Source organism: Triplophysa rosa, linkage group LG23 (assembly GCF_024868665.1).
Source record: "Triplophysa rosa linkage group LG23, Trosa_1v2, whole genome shotgun sequence".
Taxonomy (NCBI): Eukaryota; Metazoa; Chordata; class Actinopteri; order Cypriniformes; family Nemacheilidae; genus Triplophysa; species Triplophysa rosa.
The window spans coordinates 7,083,250-7,103,274 of NC_079912.1; the positions used below are offsets into that span (position 1 = coordinate 7,083,250).

Consider the following 20,025-nt stretch of genomic DNA (forward strand, 5'->3'; position numbering starts at 1 on the left):
TACTGTACTCCTCTGTTAGGCCGGTGGCGCTCATCTTTGACACCTAATGGGTCATACTACATGTAATTCTTCAATCTATAGTAACCTGTGGAGCAGCAGTGGGAATTCATGACACATTCAAAGTGTTATTACTATGTTATTACCTAGTTTTCTTCATTTAACTTCGTAAACAGATCTAAGCATTGCAATTTTACAACATAGCATAATACAAAGTGCCTTATTAAGTCACTAAATGAATGTTTGCATCCATAAACTGCACTAAAAACCGTTTCCTTGTACGCTTGCTTGTGGTCAGAAGCATATAAGAGAACGCCAGTGGTTGGTGTGAATGTTTTTTGAAAGATACAGCATTCCCAGGATGCTTCTGCTCAATTTCCACTTGTGATTGTGAGGAAACCTGCGTTACAATACTGTGTATACAAACACAACTGTGTAACGTCCGTCCCCTGTTTCACACCCTTGTGTTTAAAACAAACTGAACTACTGGAAGAGTGCTACATGTCAGATCTTCCATGAGTTTTCTGAATAACTGTCCTCCTCTGACTGATACTTTCCTTATTTAAAGGTCATTTATTAGTCATGATGGTAACATTTGCACAAAATGGGCACTCAGTATGGGTATGCGCTGACTGCAGACAAATACATGATTGTAGGACAGATGATGTGATTTGTTTATGATACTTTGCTGAACTGTTTAAACGTTGTCCTTCCTCTCATTCTTTTAGTTCTCTCCGTTCATTTTATGAACAGAAATGCTGTTTTCTTGAGAGCGTCTTTGAATTTCTACACACTCTTTCAAAGTTGTGTTGTTTACTGTCTTTTTGCCCGGAGTTGGATGATGAAGCCCATCTTAGGTGGTTTGAACATGTGTGTCCTTAAAAAACACAATTTGTTTTGTGTTTACTTTGTTTTTATTCTCGGATTAAACAAGAATCAAATATATAAAATCAAAATATTAACTTTTTTCCGTTGAGATTGGGTTTCTGTGAGTGACATTTACACTTGCATGTTTTAATATTTACTCAATGTCATATTACATCAATATGCTGTAACCATTATAACATGATTTGTGGAAGAATTGTGATAAAGCAGAAGCCATATGGAACATGTGTAGTTTATTATTATGCTTTGCATGCCAAGTAATGTCATTTGGGGAAAGTTCACTCAAAAATCAGAGCGAACTGGGGCTTCATTGAGCTCCTAGCTGGAAAGTTAACCTCAGCAAAGTATAAAACCACAGAAATGCCAGTGTGTATGCTTAATGCTAGGAAGGAAAGCTGTGTGTGTTTTTTTAATGTAAATATGTAAATCTGCATTAGTACAGTAAAGCGATTTAAATGTCAAAGCACGTTCACATGCCACTTAATCATTCAACAGACATTACAGTGATGTATCTGTACGTTTATGATACTACAATTAAACCATAACAAATCTGTGAGGCAAAGAACAAAGTGTTTATAATAAGACTAATCAAATACAGTTTAGTTCATCAAAATCAAAGTATTGTTTCGTATGCTTACCTATATAAAGTTAGTCATCTGCAGGACTGAACTATACATTGTAAAAGATCTGCATTCATTCCCACAGCATATCTGTCAATGTCAGTGTAAAACAGCGAGTAGCCTACAAAATAAACAGTTATTACGTGCAAGTGATTATTATTCTTTAACCTAACACAATGCTTTAATTTCATTTGTCTCTTGTGCAATGCATACTTTGAAATCGAAGGCAGACGGTAGGAAATCCGCTTTTTGTAGCTGGACGAAAGTGGGTGAAGGAGGGAAATGCTGGTAAATGCCACATTTTTCTCATCAGCATTGACTGTTTTGTCTGGGTTTAAATGGGGGTGGCAGGATAATATCTGACCCTAGACAACAAAACCAGTCTTATGGGTTAATTTTTCGAAATTGAGATTTGTACATAATCTGAAAGCTGAATAAATAAGATTTCTATAGATATATGAGTTGTTAGAATAGGACAATATCTGGCTGAGATACAACCGTTTAAAACTCTGGAATCTGAGAGTGCAAAGAAATCTAAATATTGAGAAAATTGCCTTTGAAGTTGTTAATCAGGGGCACCGTGGCAGACCATCCACTCACAAAAAAGAAAGTTTTTATATATTTAAGGTAGGAAATTTACAAATTATATTCATGGAACATGATCTTTACTTAATATCCCAATGATTTTTGGCATAAAAGAAAAATCTATCATTTTGACCCATACAATGTATTTTTGTCTTTTACTAAAAATGTTCCCGTGCTACTTAAGACTGGTTTTGTGATCCAGGGTCACAATTATAATGATTTGAAAAAAATATTTGGCCTTTGTGTCCTCAAGCTAAGGTTAGGTGTGACCTCTATATATGTAAGGTGCACAATTTTAATAAGAATTTTCATCAATTACTTCCATGTTTAAAATGTGGCAATTTTAATTATATGAATCGGTAATTATATAATAAAATAGTACAATTTTCAGATTTTTACTAAAATCATATGTTGTGGTGTTGATGAACTTGCATGTTTTTATTTTCCTTACATTATTTACTTCATCTCAAATGAAAATTTGAAGAGTTTGGTTCCAAAATGAGAACATTTTCAAAATTTCCAAAAATCATGTTTTGTATTATGTTATCATGTTTTTATTGTGTTTTATTGTGTTAGTTAGCTGTATTTTTTTGTTATTATGGCTTAAATCAAAACAAACCAACTGCAGTTGGATTGATATTAATTGGAATGCACAATAAAAAACATGATTTTTGAAAATTAATAAAAAACAGAGTTATCTCATTTTGGAACCAAACTCTTAATTTTTCTGTTATGCATTTGGTATTAATTTAACACCGATGAGGACCGACAGATCTATAAGATTTCCCATGATGTTGTTCTTGTGGCGTCCAACCCCTCAAATGTTGTAAAGTATGAGCTCACATTTAAATCATGGAAGGCCTGTGTTTTGCTCCATGTAGGTCACCTTTTCTGAGCTCTCTCGCTTGAGGCTCAGGGAAGGGTCTATAGAATCAAGAGAACTGCTCAGATGACCTAAAGTTCCTCCTCATATTGGCTGACTTCAGTACAGTACTTCAGTATCAGCCTCTCTTTCTGCAGCCTTACATAATTTCCTCACATACTGCATCTCCACAAGCCAAACTCTACACCCAACAGAAATCACTGCAGTTGTACAATAAGCAGGATGAACTCAGGTTGAAGTCATGCACAGTCAGCAACATTTCACAAAGTTGGACATTGTCCGAATTCGCCCTCATTTCATTCGGAACCAGTGTGTGACTCTTTCCTAAGTGGAAAACAAAAGAAGATATTTTGAGAAATGTCTCAAAATGTGATGTTGTTTTGTGTTCTTACAATGAAAGTCAATAAGGTCCAATGTTGTACCAACATTCTTCAAAATATCTTCTTTTGTGTTCTGCAGAAGACAGAAAGTCATACAGGTTTTTAATCACATGAGGGTGAATGAATTATTTTTCAGGTGAACCGTCCCTTTAACGGAGTTCCTGTTTCCTACATGGACGCAATATATATCTGTCCACAAAACTAATTTCCAGCATTTACGCATACATGTAAGTCATTTGCCATTCTGCTGTACAGTCTAATTTGGGTAGTGATTCCTACCTTTAGAATCAGTTTAGTTTCCTTGATCCTTTTTTCATCTGCATTTCAACATAGATTTCATTTCGTCTGTAACAAATGGCCAGTCTTGTGCTTTCTTCTCATTTCCTCATGATTTGTGGTGGTTCTGATCATCCACAGCCACAGGATCTGGCTGTTTGTGCGGTGAATGGATCATGTATCATTGGACCACATGTGGAAAGATCTTCAATGTTTATGTGAAATAGATTGAGAAGCAATGGTTTGTTGCTGGGAATTGTTGGGAATACTTATTATATTATTATTAATTATTATATTATATAATTTTAGTTTAGGATACCTTGTTTTTATAGCTGTGATATGTGCATATGGCAGTCGAGAAGACTCGAGCTGAGGTAAACATAGACCTTAATGGTGTGATCCAGACTTGTTCAGTAAAGGAGAAAAGGCACTTTCATGTAATTCACCTTTTTCATTATTTCTCTGAAGGACATTGATTTGATGAAACTGTCGGATAACTATGACTTTGAGCTGGCGTTGTTATGGCTTACTTTAGATTTCTCTTTTCTTGGGAAAGTGTGTAAGAATATGCTCCTTGTCTCCCATCTTGACATTACACTTGACCTCAACCCCCTGAGACCCCAATAACTCAAGCCTTAAGCTGTTCCTTCAGAAGGCTTTGATTGTCTAATTTTCATGCCACTCAGATAATAGAGACCATCTGCTGTGGGGGTGTTACATGCAATAAATAAGCATTGTTTTCAAATGTTTTTGTTTTATTTGCAATTTTCACACTTCACTTTCACAACAGACCAGGTGAAATTCTGTCTAGAGAGTCTTTTTGTTTAAATACTCAAAGTATAAAGCTGAATTTACAAGCAACCCAACTATTGGTTTATAACAATGTCCAAGCTGGCGGATAGAAACAACTCATCATTTTATCAATGTGTTATATTAAGAATGAATTGTTTTCAGTAATAGAACTGTTTGTAGCATTGTCTGTGTTTTGGGAGGGGTAATAGTGTCTGTGGGTGTTCTTCAGAAAAATTTGACTTTACTATATTATAAAGCAGATATCATACCTTTTTTCTCCACTTTCATAAATACATTTTCTACATGATTTTTACCTTTAAAGTCATAGTTCTTTAAAATGACAATTCTGTCATCATTTACTCACCCTCTTCTCATTTCAAACCTGTGTGACTTTCTTTCTTCCGCAGAACACAGAAGAAGATATTTCTTGTTACAATGGAAGTGAATGGGTGTCAGCACTGCTAGGTCACAGAATTTTCATTTTTTGGTGAACTATCCCTTATAATACTTTAAGTTCATTTAAAAATCTAGTACTAGTACATTTTTTGGATAACAAATACTTAAAGTACTAGATTTTTGATCTACTTAAAGGGGTCATATGACACGGCTAAAACAAATATTATGGTTTGTTTTCGATGTAATGCAATGTGTATACACGATTTAAGGTTCAAAAACACTGTATTTTCCACTTACCGTGCATGTTTGTATCTCCTCTTTGCCCCGCCTCTCTGAAACGCGCAGATTTTTTACAAAGCTCATCACTCTGAAAAGCGAGGTGTGCTATGATTGGCCAGTTAACCAGTGCGTAGTGATTGGTCGAGTACTGCAAGCTTGTGATGGAAATGTAACGCCTCTTACCATATTTGGAACATCAGGTTCCAAAGCAGTTGTACTGACAGGCACGCCCACCTTACTTGAGTATACATTTGGGCGGTCTTAGTCAACTCATACCACGAACTGATGTAGATTTGTGGGGGTGTGGTTACACGAGGTGTTTCAGGCAGGTCTGGGTGAGCATTCGCTTTTAGATAGAATGCAGCTTTTGTTCAACACATTTTCATTTTTGCAATTTTACGTGTCTAATACATGCATGGGCAACTTACTGTATAACACACCAAAGACACAGACAAACACATATTCGCGCCATATGACCCCTTTAATAATTAAAATGTGTTTATGACACAAATGTGTTTATGAACAGTGCATGCATGAAAGTATGATACAGTATATGGTTTACTGTAAGTACTAATGTACTGTCCACCTATAGTAGCTATAGTTGTAAGATTTTATATCCTTTTTTTTATTGTTTTCGAATAAAAAAGCCAAAGTTCAAAAATCTTCTAGTTTTCTGTTTGAGTTCCCACTTTCTGTTTTCTGACTTCACAGTCTCTCTTCAGTCATGTTTATTCACCCCAGCTGTGGTGATACCTATTGTATAAGCACTGATAAATATGTGTTTAGACTGGTTCATGACTGGTTACGTAAAACACACAACATTCACAATGAACTTGACAAAAAGACATAAAAATAGGGGATTCCCAACATAAGGCGTTACAAAATACAAAATCACTGTTGGAAATGTTAAGCCATGCTGCAAGTGTGAAGCTTTGTGCCATTGGTATTGGGTTTTGCCCTCAGATGATATAGAGCGTGCGGCACTCCATTGGCAAATTTACAGGCATGCTCTCAACAGCACGGCTCCCATTAGCACATGTTAACCTCTTCCAGATGATCCTGGCTCGAGCGGTCCCCCCTTCCAGAATGTGCAATTGTTTGTTCCTCTCAAGATCGTGTGTAGTGCCAGAACTTTAGCAAATGCAAGAATTGTGATTCAAACGTTATTGTTTTAGTTGCTGAAGCTCACGTCTGCCGATACGGGCTTAGCTTGCTTGATTTATATTTGGCTAGATGTAAATGATGCTGAACCGTGATTAGAACAGGGCCTGGTGGATCTGGGCATATGGGGTTGTTTTGGTTTCTCGGCTGGAAGGGAAAGAGAGAGGTTTTTTTCTCAAAACAGAAGCCGATTGAAGTGGAGGGCAGTGGAAGATCTAGAGACCTGCGGGGACGCCCGGGGGTGTGCAACTGAGGATAAAATGTGTGCAGTAATAAAACTGAAAGGCTATTGGCTGACTCCCAACGTATAAACAGGAAAATGCGTGGGGGGGTTTTAAGACCATCATTTTGCAATAAATCATCAGCATGAGCTGAAAGATTTGAAAATGAAAGAATATGCATTCATACAGAAGTTTGTTGAAATGTACTGTACACAATTTGCATTTTGAAAATATAGCTTTAATATCACACACACATGCCACACAGGACAAACTTCATGTTAAAGACTTTCGACCCATTTGAACCCAGATTGACACTTTAATTTTTCTCTCCCTCTCTCTTTCTTTATAGAAAGGGGCTCGAGTACTCAACTAGACCTCACAGAGCTCATTGGAGTGCCCTTGCCCCCCTCCGTCTCCTTCGTCACTGGTTTCGAGGGCTTCCCTGCATACAGCTTCGGTCCGGATGCTAACGTAGGCCGCCTCACGCGTTCCTTCATCCCCGACCCTTTCTTCCACGAGTTTGCCATTATCGTCACGGCCAAGCCCACCACTCGCCGTGGAGGAGTCCTTTTCGCCATCACCGACGCCTTCCAAAAGATCGTTCACTTAGGAGTGGCACTCACACCTGTAGAAGATGGATCGCAGCGCGTGGTTCTTTACTACACCGAACCTGGCGCGGCACACTCGGAGGAGGCGGCTTCATTTAAGATGGGTGAACTGACGGGAAGATGGGCCAGGTTTACGCTGGCTGTACAGGGAGAAGAGGTGAAGCTGTACATGGACTGTGAGGAGCACCACAGGGTAGCCTTCCGCAGGAGCCAGGACAGCCTCACGTTTCAGCCCAGCTCCGGGATCTTCATAGGGAATGCTGGAGGCACGAGGCTGGAGCGTTTTGTGGTAAGTTGAACCTGTTGGTTTTTAATGTGTATAAAGGGAAAGAATGCTTAGGGTCTGTTTGAAACCCCGGTGAGGTGCCTCTCTGTATGCTGCCTACATAGGCTGTTGTCTTCTAAGGGATCACAAATAGTTGATTGTAGTTTAGTCAGATATCACTTTACATTCCACCTACACTAGATTACTAGTTTTAAAATATAAACTCCTGTTTTTATTTAGACTTTATTCAGATTTTGATTCTTTACATAAACAATCTATAAATTCTATAAAAATATAAAAGTAGGTATAAAAGATTCCTATTGTTATTTTTCATTTGAACCTATTATTATTATTATTTTATGATTATTTACTTTTTTGTTACTTTTCTTGTCTAAGAAATGCTGACCAGATCTGCAAGTTGTATCCTGTGTATGCTGCAAAGAAACTATTTGATTTAAATTCAAAGCTATAATAGCTTATACAAAAAATAATATTTTTTAAATTAATAAATAAATAATTAATGTGATTAATATGTAGGCTATATATATCTATATACTGTATATATCATTTTAAATTATACTGTATATATCATTTTAAATTAGCTGGAAATATTTGTAATATTATAATATTTTATATTGCTAAGTATTTATTTATATATTTATAATGAATCTTTATTTTATACGAGTCTGCCGCAATGCATTCCGGGATCACCTATGGAAAAGCGCCTATGCTGTCTTAAGATGGTCTAGGTGGGCAGCTTAATAGAGTTTGTGAACTAAACACTGGTTAAAATGGTCAGTAAATTGGGTTAACAATCACTTTAAGTCAATATTGAAAAAATGTACTGTTTATCTGTTGGTTTTAAAGCCTTTGGGAATATTTGCTAAATATAGCAAAAAGCCTCAGATGGTATTAAAATAATCATGATTAAATGAGTGTTTGGATGCTGTGGTTTTAGTTAAACCTCCTCACTGTGCATTCTGTTACAGGATATATTGTGCCTGGGATGTTTAAATGTCACCCTGTGTTAGATCTTTAAACTTCAAGTATAGATTCCCACACTATTCTCTGCACAATACCCACCACATGAAAAGGAAGAACAGAACTCATTAATCACCATTTTTTCCTTTTCAATGAAACGGCTGTGTTTTCTTTTTATAAAGCCAATCATTAAGGCATCAACTCCAAACCAATAAAAGTTCTTCAGATGTGAAAAATTAACCTTGTTTCACATTCGCCATATGAAGTTCAACACAGATGGATCATATAATCCATCAAAGCTCATGGCAGAAGCCAAGACATTGAGATGTGGGTCGTTCATGCTCTGAACAACATTGGCCAACATGACAAGACAGATAACGTGGCGGTGTTACGACACTAGAGACATAAGACTATAACTTATATCCTCAGTATATTTTTTCAATTTTGATTTTGTTATCATTCATGTCTGAAACACCTGGTGCGTAACACCTGGTCATGAGTCACTGGAGTCCCATGTTATTGGTTCTTGCTTGCAACCGGTCATGAAGTGCCTGTCTTTTACAAGACTTTAAATGTACTGTAAAAAGGAATTGTTTGCAGTAGACATGTCGGTCAGTCCTTTTCTGCCCAATTGTTGGAGGGAACAAGGTGCGATCTGCCCCGAATTTTTGCCAAAAGACTGTTATTAGGTTACGAAATGTTATTGTCTTGACTGATCCCATTGGCCCCTAATATGGCCCTTTATTTTTTTGCCATGTTGGAAAATAAGGTACACACGTAACACACTTCTGCTTGACAAATTACAACAGACGGTGCTAGATCTCTCTAAACAGACAGTAGGTTTTGGCCCACTCTTCAGGTTTATAAATCAAACTGCAGTTTCTTCATACTGCCAACATTTCCCAGCTCTGATGCAGCAGTTTGGCGCATCACTTATTTCCTATGCAGAATCTTCCTGTTCTTATACTGTAGTAGTCGAATTTTATTTATCTGTCGTGGTTGCAAGAATTACGTTTAGTTTGAAAGTTTGGAATTCTGTTTTGGGTTTTCTTTTGCAGTAACATCCTCTCGTTGCGTTTGGATTTGGAAAACATCTTCTGTTTAGAATGAATCAGTTTAGTATCCGTTCTCTGAGATGTGTTTATCATCGGTTTGGACATGAAAAATAGGCTGCACATAAAATCAAACGCAGGAACACAAATACAAAGACAGTCCACATACACAAGCGCGCGCTCAGATCCGCTCCGAGCGTCCATACGTCAGGCATCTCTGTGTGTGGCCGGATGTGTGTGGATGTGATTTGCATATGCTGAGTCAACATGCCGACTGTTTATCTCACTGGCTGAATAAACGGTCCTTTAAAGACGGTGCCTTCTGTCTGCAGGCCTTTAAACATCACCACCGTCTCCGACATGCCACAGGTTTAACAACACCAAAATACACCATCATGCCCACTTGAAAGGTACAGAAGTGGCCAAAAGGGATGACCAACTTTGGAAAATTGAAGTCTTTGCATTTTATCTGAATATGTTATTGAAACCCTCTAACATGTTTCTGCCGAATGCTAACACGGACTCATGTCCTGTCCACACGAACTTTCTATGCGGTTTGGCTGTTCATCCACACGCAAACACAGTACCCCGTCACTGAAACCGAACTTTTTTGAAAACTTCGGAAAATGTTTTTTTCGAAACGTGTGGTTTCAGAAACCGGAGTTTTGATGTATGACGTTGGAATGCGCGCCAGTATCTCCTTTGTTTGATGTCAGATTCCAGGATTCTGATTGGCCAACACGGCTTTAAGGTTAGGGTTATATCGCCACCTGTTGGTTTGGCATGCTCTTGACAGCGCTTCATAACGTGTTTTTGCGTTTTCGTGTGGACCCCATTTTTAAAAAAAATAAAAATACCCGTATACGTGTGCACTAGGCCCCAGACCCCAACAAAACCTTGTGACAGAGCAGAATGGATATCACTTACAATCCTGATTTTTGTCTCTGATATTATTGGAATGAGAATCTCCTGCTTTATGGATATAACTATGGGAAAGTCCTGTCCATTCATTAGGTTATCCTGTTACATAGGGTGAACATATTCAGAATGATGAAATCCAAAACTAAAACGACTTCCTGTCATTGCTCGCTTTACATGTAACAAGATAAGTTATCAGATGTTTTCACCCGTGCTGAAATAGGTTGTGTTATTGTCTGACCCGCTGAAAGATAGAGAATAGCGTTTGCATACCTGATAGCTGACTCATCTTGGCACGAACCACGATGAAATTAACATGACTAATGGAGAAAAACATGCTTGAGGTCTGTGAACATATGGTGAAAACTGAGCTGTTGATTTTCATTCCTGTGTGGTTTTCCTTAACATTTAGTCGAATTGATCTAATGTTGTTTTTGTTTACAAACGGCAAAGAAATTACATAAGAAGTTTAAAGAGTTGGGTGTTGTATGTGTGTGTTTAGGTGTTTAACAGAAGGTGCTGAGGCTGCATTATGTGTTTAGAAATATAGTGGAACTGAATGATGTGACATTGGCCACAAGGTGGCGCCTTAAAAGGAACGTTTCAGCAGCATCTCAATTATTTTTTATTCTGATTTAACAAAAACAATTGAAACATATGGTAACAAAATCTTTCTATACTTACAACAACATAACTTTTTATATAAAAACCATTGACTTATTTGCAAAATTGCAACAAAAAAATACATTATTAAATGAACAGTTCACAAAAAATAAAAATGCTGTCTTCATTTACTCACCCTCAAGTTGTTCCAAATCTGTATAAATGTATTTGTTCTGATGAACACAGGGAAAGATATTTGGAAGAATGCTTGTAACCAAACAATTCTTGGCCTTTGACTACCATAGTAGGAAAAACTGCTTTATAAATGTCATTGTTTTGTTAAACACAAAAGAAGATATTTTGAAGAATGTAGGAAAGCAAACAGTTCTGGGGCACTTTTGACTAACACTGTAATTTTTCCTACTATGGTGGCCAAGAACTGTTGGGTTACAAGCATTCATCCAAATATCTTTCTCTGTGTTCATCAGAACAAACAAATGTATACAGATTTGGAACAACTTAAGGGTGAGTAAATGAAGACAGAATTTTTATTTTTGGGTGACCTGTCCCTTTAAAGGATACATTAGTTCATTACGGGTGTATAGGCAAAAAAATCTTGATCCTTTTTGTTAATATTGTAGTTAAGTTGTTATTCTTCTTTTCCATCTTTGTTCCTTCTCTTTTCTCACACACACCTCCACATTCATTGTGTGTTGTAAGTGAATGGAAAACAGGTGCTTGTCCTCTGGATGCTGTGCACAGGAGCTTTGCCAAACACGCCTCTGTTAAACATGACTTCCATCTTGTTAGAGCTTTAAGAAAGCATTAGCTTCATTCTAACAGTGTAGCAGGTCAAAGGACAACTTACAAGAACTGATGATGACCATTCATCTATGACCTTGAAAATGGGACCATATGCAGAACAAGTGTTTGCATGTCATCATTTTGAAAGGATGCGTTTCGTGTTAATGTCTTGATGCTGAGCAGTGGTTATGGCTGTTATCACTGAGCAGGTTTAGATGCATGGCTGAAAATTGTGCAACAGTGCGTTTTCACATTCATTTCATAATCAGTTTCAGGCTATTTGCAACTTACTAGGGAACATTTATTGAAGCTGATGTGTGAACTCTCTCTGTCTCTCTTTCTCCAGGGCTCTATCCAGCAGCTGGTGTTGACTGCCGATCCCACGGCACCGAATGAACAGTGTGAAGAAGATGACCCCTATGTGAGTGCCTCTGGTTTTTCAAGTAGCCTTCGTGACTTATTGACCTTAGAGATTTAGGATTGTGCCTTTTCAGACCCAAAAATGTAATAACTGAATTTTGAAGCACCTCTATGCCCAGTAGATTTTACCGCAAAAGGTATTTGACGTGCAATAGAGTAATAGCGCCTCCCAGTGGTTCAATTAATATGTTGCAGGTGTGACAAATCGACTGTAACTTGTTATTAACTTATATGTACATGTAAAGAACACTTAGGGGCAGTTCTAGGCTTTGATTTTTGGGGGGGTTGTGGCTTAGCTCAGCTCTCAGTGAGTATTTGAAGCCTCTCCCATGTAGTTCCTTTGACTTGATATTTATCTTAATAATAATTATAGAATTTTCTCTGCTGTTTTTGTATTTAACTGGCGTTCAATTATTTTTGATTATTTTTTATGAAATATTTTCTTGAAAACTACACAAAATTGTGGGTGCTGGGAAACATAGAAGTGTTACAATTGTGAAAACACTAGAAACTTTATTCTCTATACCTGTCTCCTGTGCCCTTCAGTCGGTGCTTCAATTATTGTTTAGGTTGATTTTTTCTTTGTTTACTATTTAAAGAATTTATTTTTAATAGTACTTTTGCTAGTACTATGGCACGCGTACGTTCAGACATTTCTGTAATGGCAATGCTGTTGGCTAACCTTTTTCAGGCATCAGGTTATGGCAGTGGTGATGACACCTACGACGATGAGACTGGAGAAGAAGTGAAGAAAGTTGTGGAGGAGAGAGAATTTATAATGGTGAGTGACATATACATACATACATACATACATGTGACCAATTATAAATTATTACATTTAAATAAAGAAGATCCACATCTTTCTGTAGTATGTCAGTGCACATGCATCAGACTTGTGCTTTCCTAATTTCCCAATTTTTACATCTTTGTTTTTATAACAGTATGCATTGGAGAGGTACGTTGGAGTTTTTAACTTTTACGATAGAGTTTTCATGTAAAAAGAGTAAAATTGCCATTTTTCTTCATAGATCTTACTGTAGTTTTAAATCTATTTTACACGCATACAGGTGCACACATGCAAATATACAGTCTTACACTCACAGGATTAAAAATATTTGGTGAGATCCCCTAAAATATGAAGTTGTTTTGTGTTTTGTAGCTCATCTCTGATTTTATTAGACCCATTCATCTCCATCTCAGGTTCACTCCCTGTCAGCCCTTTTGGCCTCTGGAGTCAGATGTGTCCTCCAACAACTTTAATTCTAAACTCTTTGAAGGCCTGCCTTACAGAGGACATGCTGAATATGATGTCCTTTTTTCCCCACACTCCTTTTTTGACTTTGAAGTTGTTTTTCATTTTGATTTATGCTTTTAGACATAGTTTTCATCATTACACAACCGTTCGTATTCAGCATTTAACATATTCAACAACGTCCACTTATTTTGACAGATTTGTATTATGTTCTTTTCTTCTCACGATCTAGTAGAATGGTTGACCCAAAATATTTTAATAGCCAGCCTGCTCTTTTTTATACAGTATAAATGAGTGATTTAAACCAGATTTAAATGATATGAGATCAAAAGATGCCAACATTTCATTAGAATGTATTGGCATATGATTCAATATTACACTGAAAAAAATGATTCTGTGTCGTAGTAGATTTCATGAAATGAATTGAGTAAACTTACTTAATACAATTGTGTTCTTGTTTTTTAACCAAAATTTAAGTTAAAATTAAAAAATCTCGGAATTCTAAATGCACAAATTATTGAGTGGATTCAACTTAATTTTATCATGTTCGAACTTGTATAAAGGATATTTACTTAATTATTTTGTGGTGGGACTGCATTAATTAATTTTGTTAATTTCACTTACTGAGCAATGAATTTAGAGATCCCAGCATGCTTTGCATGCTTTGCATTAGGAGAGTCATTTTTGTGAAAAAGTGCTATTTTATGTGCTTTACGATTTATTGTTCTGTTGTCTTTAAGATTTAGAAGAGATTCTGTTTGTATTTTTGAGGTTCGTGGTTACCATCGTTCAGAAGAGCGGTGCTTGTGCTTAGGTCATGGGAGAGCTCATGATGTGTTTTCTTTTCACTCAGTGAACAGTGCTAATGCCAGTACTGAGACACCTCTCAGTTTACTTGTGCATCATATATGTTGTAAACAATAATAAATGTTAAACTTAAGTTAAAAAAGATCAAGAAATTAACTCCAATGCTCAAATTAGTATTTCTTCTTGATTCTTTTAAGTTTATCATGTGACATGTGCTTAAATAATTTTGGTAATTTTACTTGATTTATTCGTGGAATATTGCATTAAAAATATGATTTAAAGCACTTCAAAATATTTTGTGTAATATTGTTACCATAATTTTTTTAAGCAAATATCTGTGCCATTTTTGTACAGTGCACACTGTTGCTTCCTTTATTGCTACTTATAGGGCCTATAATATATAAGTACACTAGTTATACTGTATATCATATTTATTTATTATGAGACATCAATCTACACACATGTAACACGTCACATTCCTGTAGGATTACAGTGCACCTGTTCACACTCACAGATGCACAGATGCTTCGGACTGTTTATGATACAGTCATTTGTTTGGTGAAGTTTAGCAGAGGTCATGCAGTTTGCTGATGTCATCTGCTTGAAAGATTTACTCTGGGACCAAAATGATCTTATTGGAATCCAGCTAACCAAGCCGGCAGCTCAATACGTGGGATTTGAAGATATACACACACACATACACAAATTGCAGGCTTTGAAGTACAGCCAAATAATTAGTGGATTAAGATTTCCAGACCACCCTGCTGCTCAAAGCTCTGACATTGCCATGTTTGTCCAGCAGAGGGAGACAGATTTACAATATTCAGATAGGCCTATAGTAAAAGGTGTTAGAAGTTTGTCAGAAATAGTGGCTTTCAATTGAAAGAGAAAAGTATATTTATATTTTGTGGTACAATGTGCATATGCAGGACCAAAATAAAAATATCCCAATTTGACCTAAAGAACCAACATGCTCATATTTTTGTCAGAATTACACGATTTCTGATTTGCATAATGTATTCAGCCAGAGGATCTGGAGACCAGCCCTGTGAGAGCGCCCCCTACTGAAGCTCCAATATATGAAACTGAAACAGATGATGAAGATTTGGAGGAAAGCTCTGGGCTGGACATAGACAGGACAGAAACTAAAGGTAAAAGACTTGAAATTAACATGAAATGTGAGAGAAACAGAATTATTCATATTTTGCTGGTTGCCTCATTATATTTGATTTTCTGTCAAGTTACAGAGCCAATCAGATCAGAGGGAGCCAGTCAAGACAGAAATGTGAGTAACACTTCGACTCCATCCACAGTGATCCCCAAAAAAGATAAAAATTCTGTCATCATTTATTCACACTCATGTTGTTCAAAACCTGTATGATTCTTTCTGATGTGGAACACGAAGTAAGATATTTTGAGAAATGTCTCTGTGGTTTTGTGTCCGTACAATGGAAGTCAATATGGGCTAATGTTGTTTAGTAACAAACATTCTGCAAAATATCATCTTTTGTTTTCTGCAGAAGAAAGTCCAAAGACATTTCTGACCCAGCGTATAACATTCGATTTGTTTTTAGTACTCTTGCTGACCATCGTCTTATATAAACCTTTCTTGGCAATTGCATTTGACCATGTTCTATGGTGGCTGTTTCACAGGTCATTATTATGCAGAAAGGACAAAAAGGGGACCCAGGCCCACCAGGACACCCCGGACCCCCAGGACCCATCAGTCCATCAGGTCCCTCTGGAGGAGAGCCAGGTCCCAGGGGTCCACAGGGCCCTTCCGGACCACTAGGAGTGCCAGGAAAAGATGGCCATCCTGTAAGTACACCTGACACTTCCTTTCTATGTTTACATGTGCGCTCACATTTTCAATCGCCGGTTGTGCAGTAATGGATTTGTAGCTTAGTGATATCAAATGTATAGCTGTATTTTTCACTGCCAAGTCATTGCTGTGTGTAACACAATCATGCCGCTCTGAAACAAATCAACAGATCATTGTTGGTTGACTCAGAAAAATCGTATCATGTTTGAGCCGTCGTGTTATACATTAAACATGATTAGTTCAGTCACTCACTGCACAGTACAAGAATCAACAAAACAGATTCAAAACATTCTTCATATCCGGAACTTCACGATTATGTTTGCTGTTTTCTTTTTCTTTTCTTTTCTGCAAGTTTGTGCTTTAGAGATAAGATTTCATCAAGTGCACATCAAATACAAAGCTATATTTGGTCTATTTTGCTTTTACATGTTACATACCGTGATATTAAAGGGACATTATTTTCTTTCCCCTTATGTCATTTAAAACCTTTATATGACTCTTTCTTCTGTGGAACACAAAAGAAGATATTTTAAGAAATCTCAGTTTTGTGTCCATACTATGGAAGTCATGGGAGCCAAGGTTGTTTGGTTACAAACATTATTTAAAATATCTTCTTTTGTGCTCTGCAAAGTCATACAAATAAGGCTGCATAAATTACCTTTTTTGGGGGGGGTGAAATATCCTTTTCATCCTAATATACTTTTAGACTTATGTTGTTTGTGTCTTATGTTTTTTTTACATTGTAAGCGTGTGTTTTAAATAACTTTATTTGCAGGCTATGATAGTGTGTGGGACCTTTTCTCCATTTATTCCCTATGCTTACCTTTCTTCCAAGCAATGCAAGAATGTTGTTCTCAGCAGTGCAAAACAGTTTCGGATGTCGGGACATGTTGTTTGACATACTTTGCATTAGGTTTAGAATACAGTATGTCAAAGCAAATTGTAGCCATATCTACGACCAAATATCCCTTGTATGCAATGTTCCGCTCTCTCAAAAAAATCAAATTCTTTGATTATTTTATTCATGCGGTAAATCAGTTGAACTCTGTCAGAAACAATAAAATTGTGCTTACTGTATTTTTCTTTTTTCAGGGTAGTCCAGGGAAAGATGGAGGCTCTGTAAGTACCTTCTTGATTCTCAGTTTATTCAGCTGAATGGTGAAACAGTGAAAAAGGTATTCATTGATATACAGATATACAGCTATTTATTTATAAAACAGGAAAAATACAGTTACCAAATGTTCACAACTCGTCAATGTCTTTTTATATGTACCAGAGCAATTGTAGTTCAGTTATGTTGAATCATGTGTTTAAAAAATGGATAACTAACTGACTCAAGGTTCAAGACTTAAAAACAAGCAAGCGAAACAAAGAAGTAAATGAAAATACATACAGACAATGTTTTTGTGACCGACCTCAAAGACAGATATGGAAATGCTTAATAAATATGCATTTTATGTCCCATGAAGTGACTACGGCCAAACCCAACTTAAAAAATGGACTCAACATTGAGCCTTATACAGTATGCACCACCCGGTCGTTTTATACCAAATTGCAGCGTGCATGATTTTATACTTTCTATATACTGTACTGTATATTTTACAGCAGTGATGGCATACTCGCGCCCTGCCTTTCCAAACCCTGTCCTCCACATGTGTGCGGCAGAGCTGGCCTACAGACCGCAGAGGAGAGAAAATCCATGGAAATGTTTTCGTAATGTGAATTGATGCCGTACGCAGACTCATTATTTGTGAGGCATGGCCGCTAAATTGCAGAGCAGCCGGTTAGCGAGCGGGGAAAGGGCAGCGTGAGCCTTTCATTCACCTCTGTGTTTGAGTGGAAAATGAGCGCACCTGTCTGCGCACCTGTGAGCCTGATTAAACCACCACCCCGGGGGTTGTGACCGCACTTTTCTTCTGGATCTGACGGTTCACTGCACACATGTGGGCTTCATGTGTCTGTGACGTTGAGAGATTTTCTGACCTGAATGAATTTGAATTTGTCTTGTTCTTACTCTGTGTCATGGACAGGGCGAGGTCGGACCTCCAGGATTTCCTGGACTATCTGGAGAGCTGGGTCCTAAAGGAGAGAAGGTGTGACACACAAACATTTTGATTTGTCCTAAAATGGATCCATCTCACAGCTAATTGAAATGAACAGATTCCTAAAAATACATTCGGATATTCTACTTCCATAATAATATTTTTGATCTTGTTTTTTAGTAAATATGTAATTAAGTGCAGTTTATTTCTTTGTTTTTGGTCAATGATTCTAAAACCACCGTTGTTTTTATTCTAGAATAACAAAACTCAATTATACATCTTCCTACAGTTATACTGTATATTGGAAACATATAGCCTTGGGATAGTTCATGAAAATAATGGCTTATCCACACCGGGACGATAATCGTGTGCGTTTATCGTCGACGTTTAACGCCTTGTGACTAAACTAAGGGCGCCAATGTGAGTGTGCACACCGACGCGCAAAACAGCAGGCGTAAAAGCGTTATTTTTTAGAAAAACGTCTCGGGCTTATTTTTTTGTTTGTTTGACGCGTTGCGTTAAAAACTGTCCGACCAATGAGATTGGCACTTTTATTCACTTGCCTGTGCTGAAGTTACAGTAAAACACGACTTGGTGGCGCTCAAGCACAAAATGGTCTTGCCGAGCACACATGAAGACGAAGAGGAAGCAAGATGAATTCTTCTTCTGTGTAGAGTGTCAGAAGCATAAAGTTGCTCAGCGCCACCTTGTGTACCGGGGTACACCTTCTGTTTTTCATTAATGGCCATCTATGTGAGGGAGTGAATTTGCACGCTCACTCGGCTCATCGCCAGTGAAAATCGTTTGGGTATGAACGCCAAAAAACGTCTTGGAAAAACGCTGGCGATAAGTGCATGCGATTATCGTCCTGGTGTGTACAAGCTTTAAATCTGTTGATATTTATTCATTCTTCTTTTGTTTAACCAGTGTTGAATGATTGAATTAAAATTATGTGTAAAAACTATTTAGAAAAACTAATATTAGTTATGGTTATGATATTAATAATTCATCAGTGTTGGGGAGTAGCTAACTACAAGTAGCGACGCTACTAACTTAACTACATTTTTCAGTAGCTTGGCGGTAGCTCAACTAGTTTTAAAAGAGTGTAGCTTTTCCAGTAATTAATTACTTTTTTAAGAAAGTAGCGGTGTAGCGCGACCAAAAGCTACATTTCGATCTGCCTTCAGAGAAGCGCTGTGTCACGTCTTCTTCTTATTACTGTGTCACAAACTGAAGTAGTTCATTATCGCCATCTACTGTAGTAACTATGTATTGCGGCTTTACGCTTCACTGAGAAGAGATGTACATGAGTGGGTAAATATTTAAAGTTCGAAACACCCATCCTATTAAGTATTAAATATGAATCTTATGTAATGAAAATAATAAATAAACAATACAATGATAATGGTATTGTATTACATTGTTTTAAACTTCTCTATTTATTTAAAACATTAGTCAATAACACATGTGTATCACATCACATAAAAATATAGTATACTTTAGTTACTAGAGTAAATTGTAGTATATTACAGCTGTAGAATATTATGGTAGCTATCATACTCTATTACAGTAACATATACTACAGTATTTGTATTATCTAGCTATGGTAAATTCATACACTTTATGAATTGCGTAGTGTACTTTAATATTTACTAAATAAAAAAAGGTACTGTATCTAGGAAATTTACTGTACGGTTTGCTATAATCAATGTTATACTTCTGTACTTTTTTAATGTGAGATTGTAAAAAAAATTGTTTTAACTTTTTTATAGTAACTTGTAGTGTAGCTAACTACTTTTTCAGATGGGAAGCTAAGCTGTAATTTAAAGGTGCAGTTTGTAACAATTTTGCAGTAAAATATCCAAAAACCACTAGGCTAGTGTTATATATTTTGTTCAGCTGAGTACTTACAATATCTCCAATGTTTCCAACTACTTGTAAATTGTGAGAAAATTGCCATTCTAAACAGTGACACG

At 36.9% G+C, this 20,025-nt stretch overlaps 1 protein-coding gene across 4 annotated transcripts in view; it reads left to right on the top strand.

Annotated features, from left to right (window-relative positions):
- Nucleotides 1-20,025, top strand: part of col15a1a (collagen, type XV, alpha 1a) — a 65,160-nt gene that overhangs the window by 19,667 nt on the left and 25,468 nt on the right. For 3 of the 4 annotated variants that reach the window (XM_057323204.1, XM_057323207.1, XM_057323205.1), the window contains exons 3-10: nt 6,825-7,372; nt 12,053-12,127; nt 12,818-12,907; nt 15,210-15,336; nt 15,427-15,470; nt 15,839-16,003; nt 17,100-17,126; nt 18,038-18,100. In XM_057323204.1, coding sequence (XP_057179187.1) covers nt 6,825-7,372; nt 12,053-12,127; nt 12,818-12,907; nt 15,210-15,336; nt 15,427-15,470; nt 15,839-16,003; nt 17,100-17,126; nt 18,038-18,100 — 1,139 coding nt within the window. The remainder of the gene's footprint in view (nt 1-6,824; nt 7,373-12,052; nt 12,128-12,817; nt 12,908-15,209; nt 15,337-15,426; nt 15,471-15,838; nt 16,004-17,099; nt 17,127-18,037; nt 18,101-20,025) is intronic. The other variant, XM_057323206.1, reaches the window with a different exon arrangement.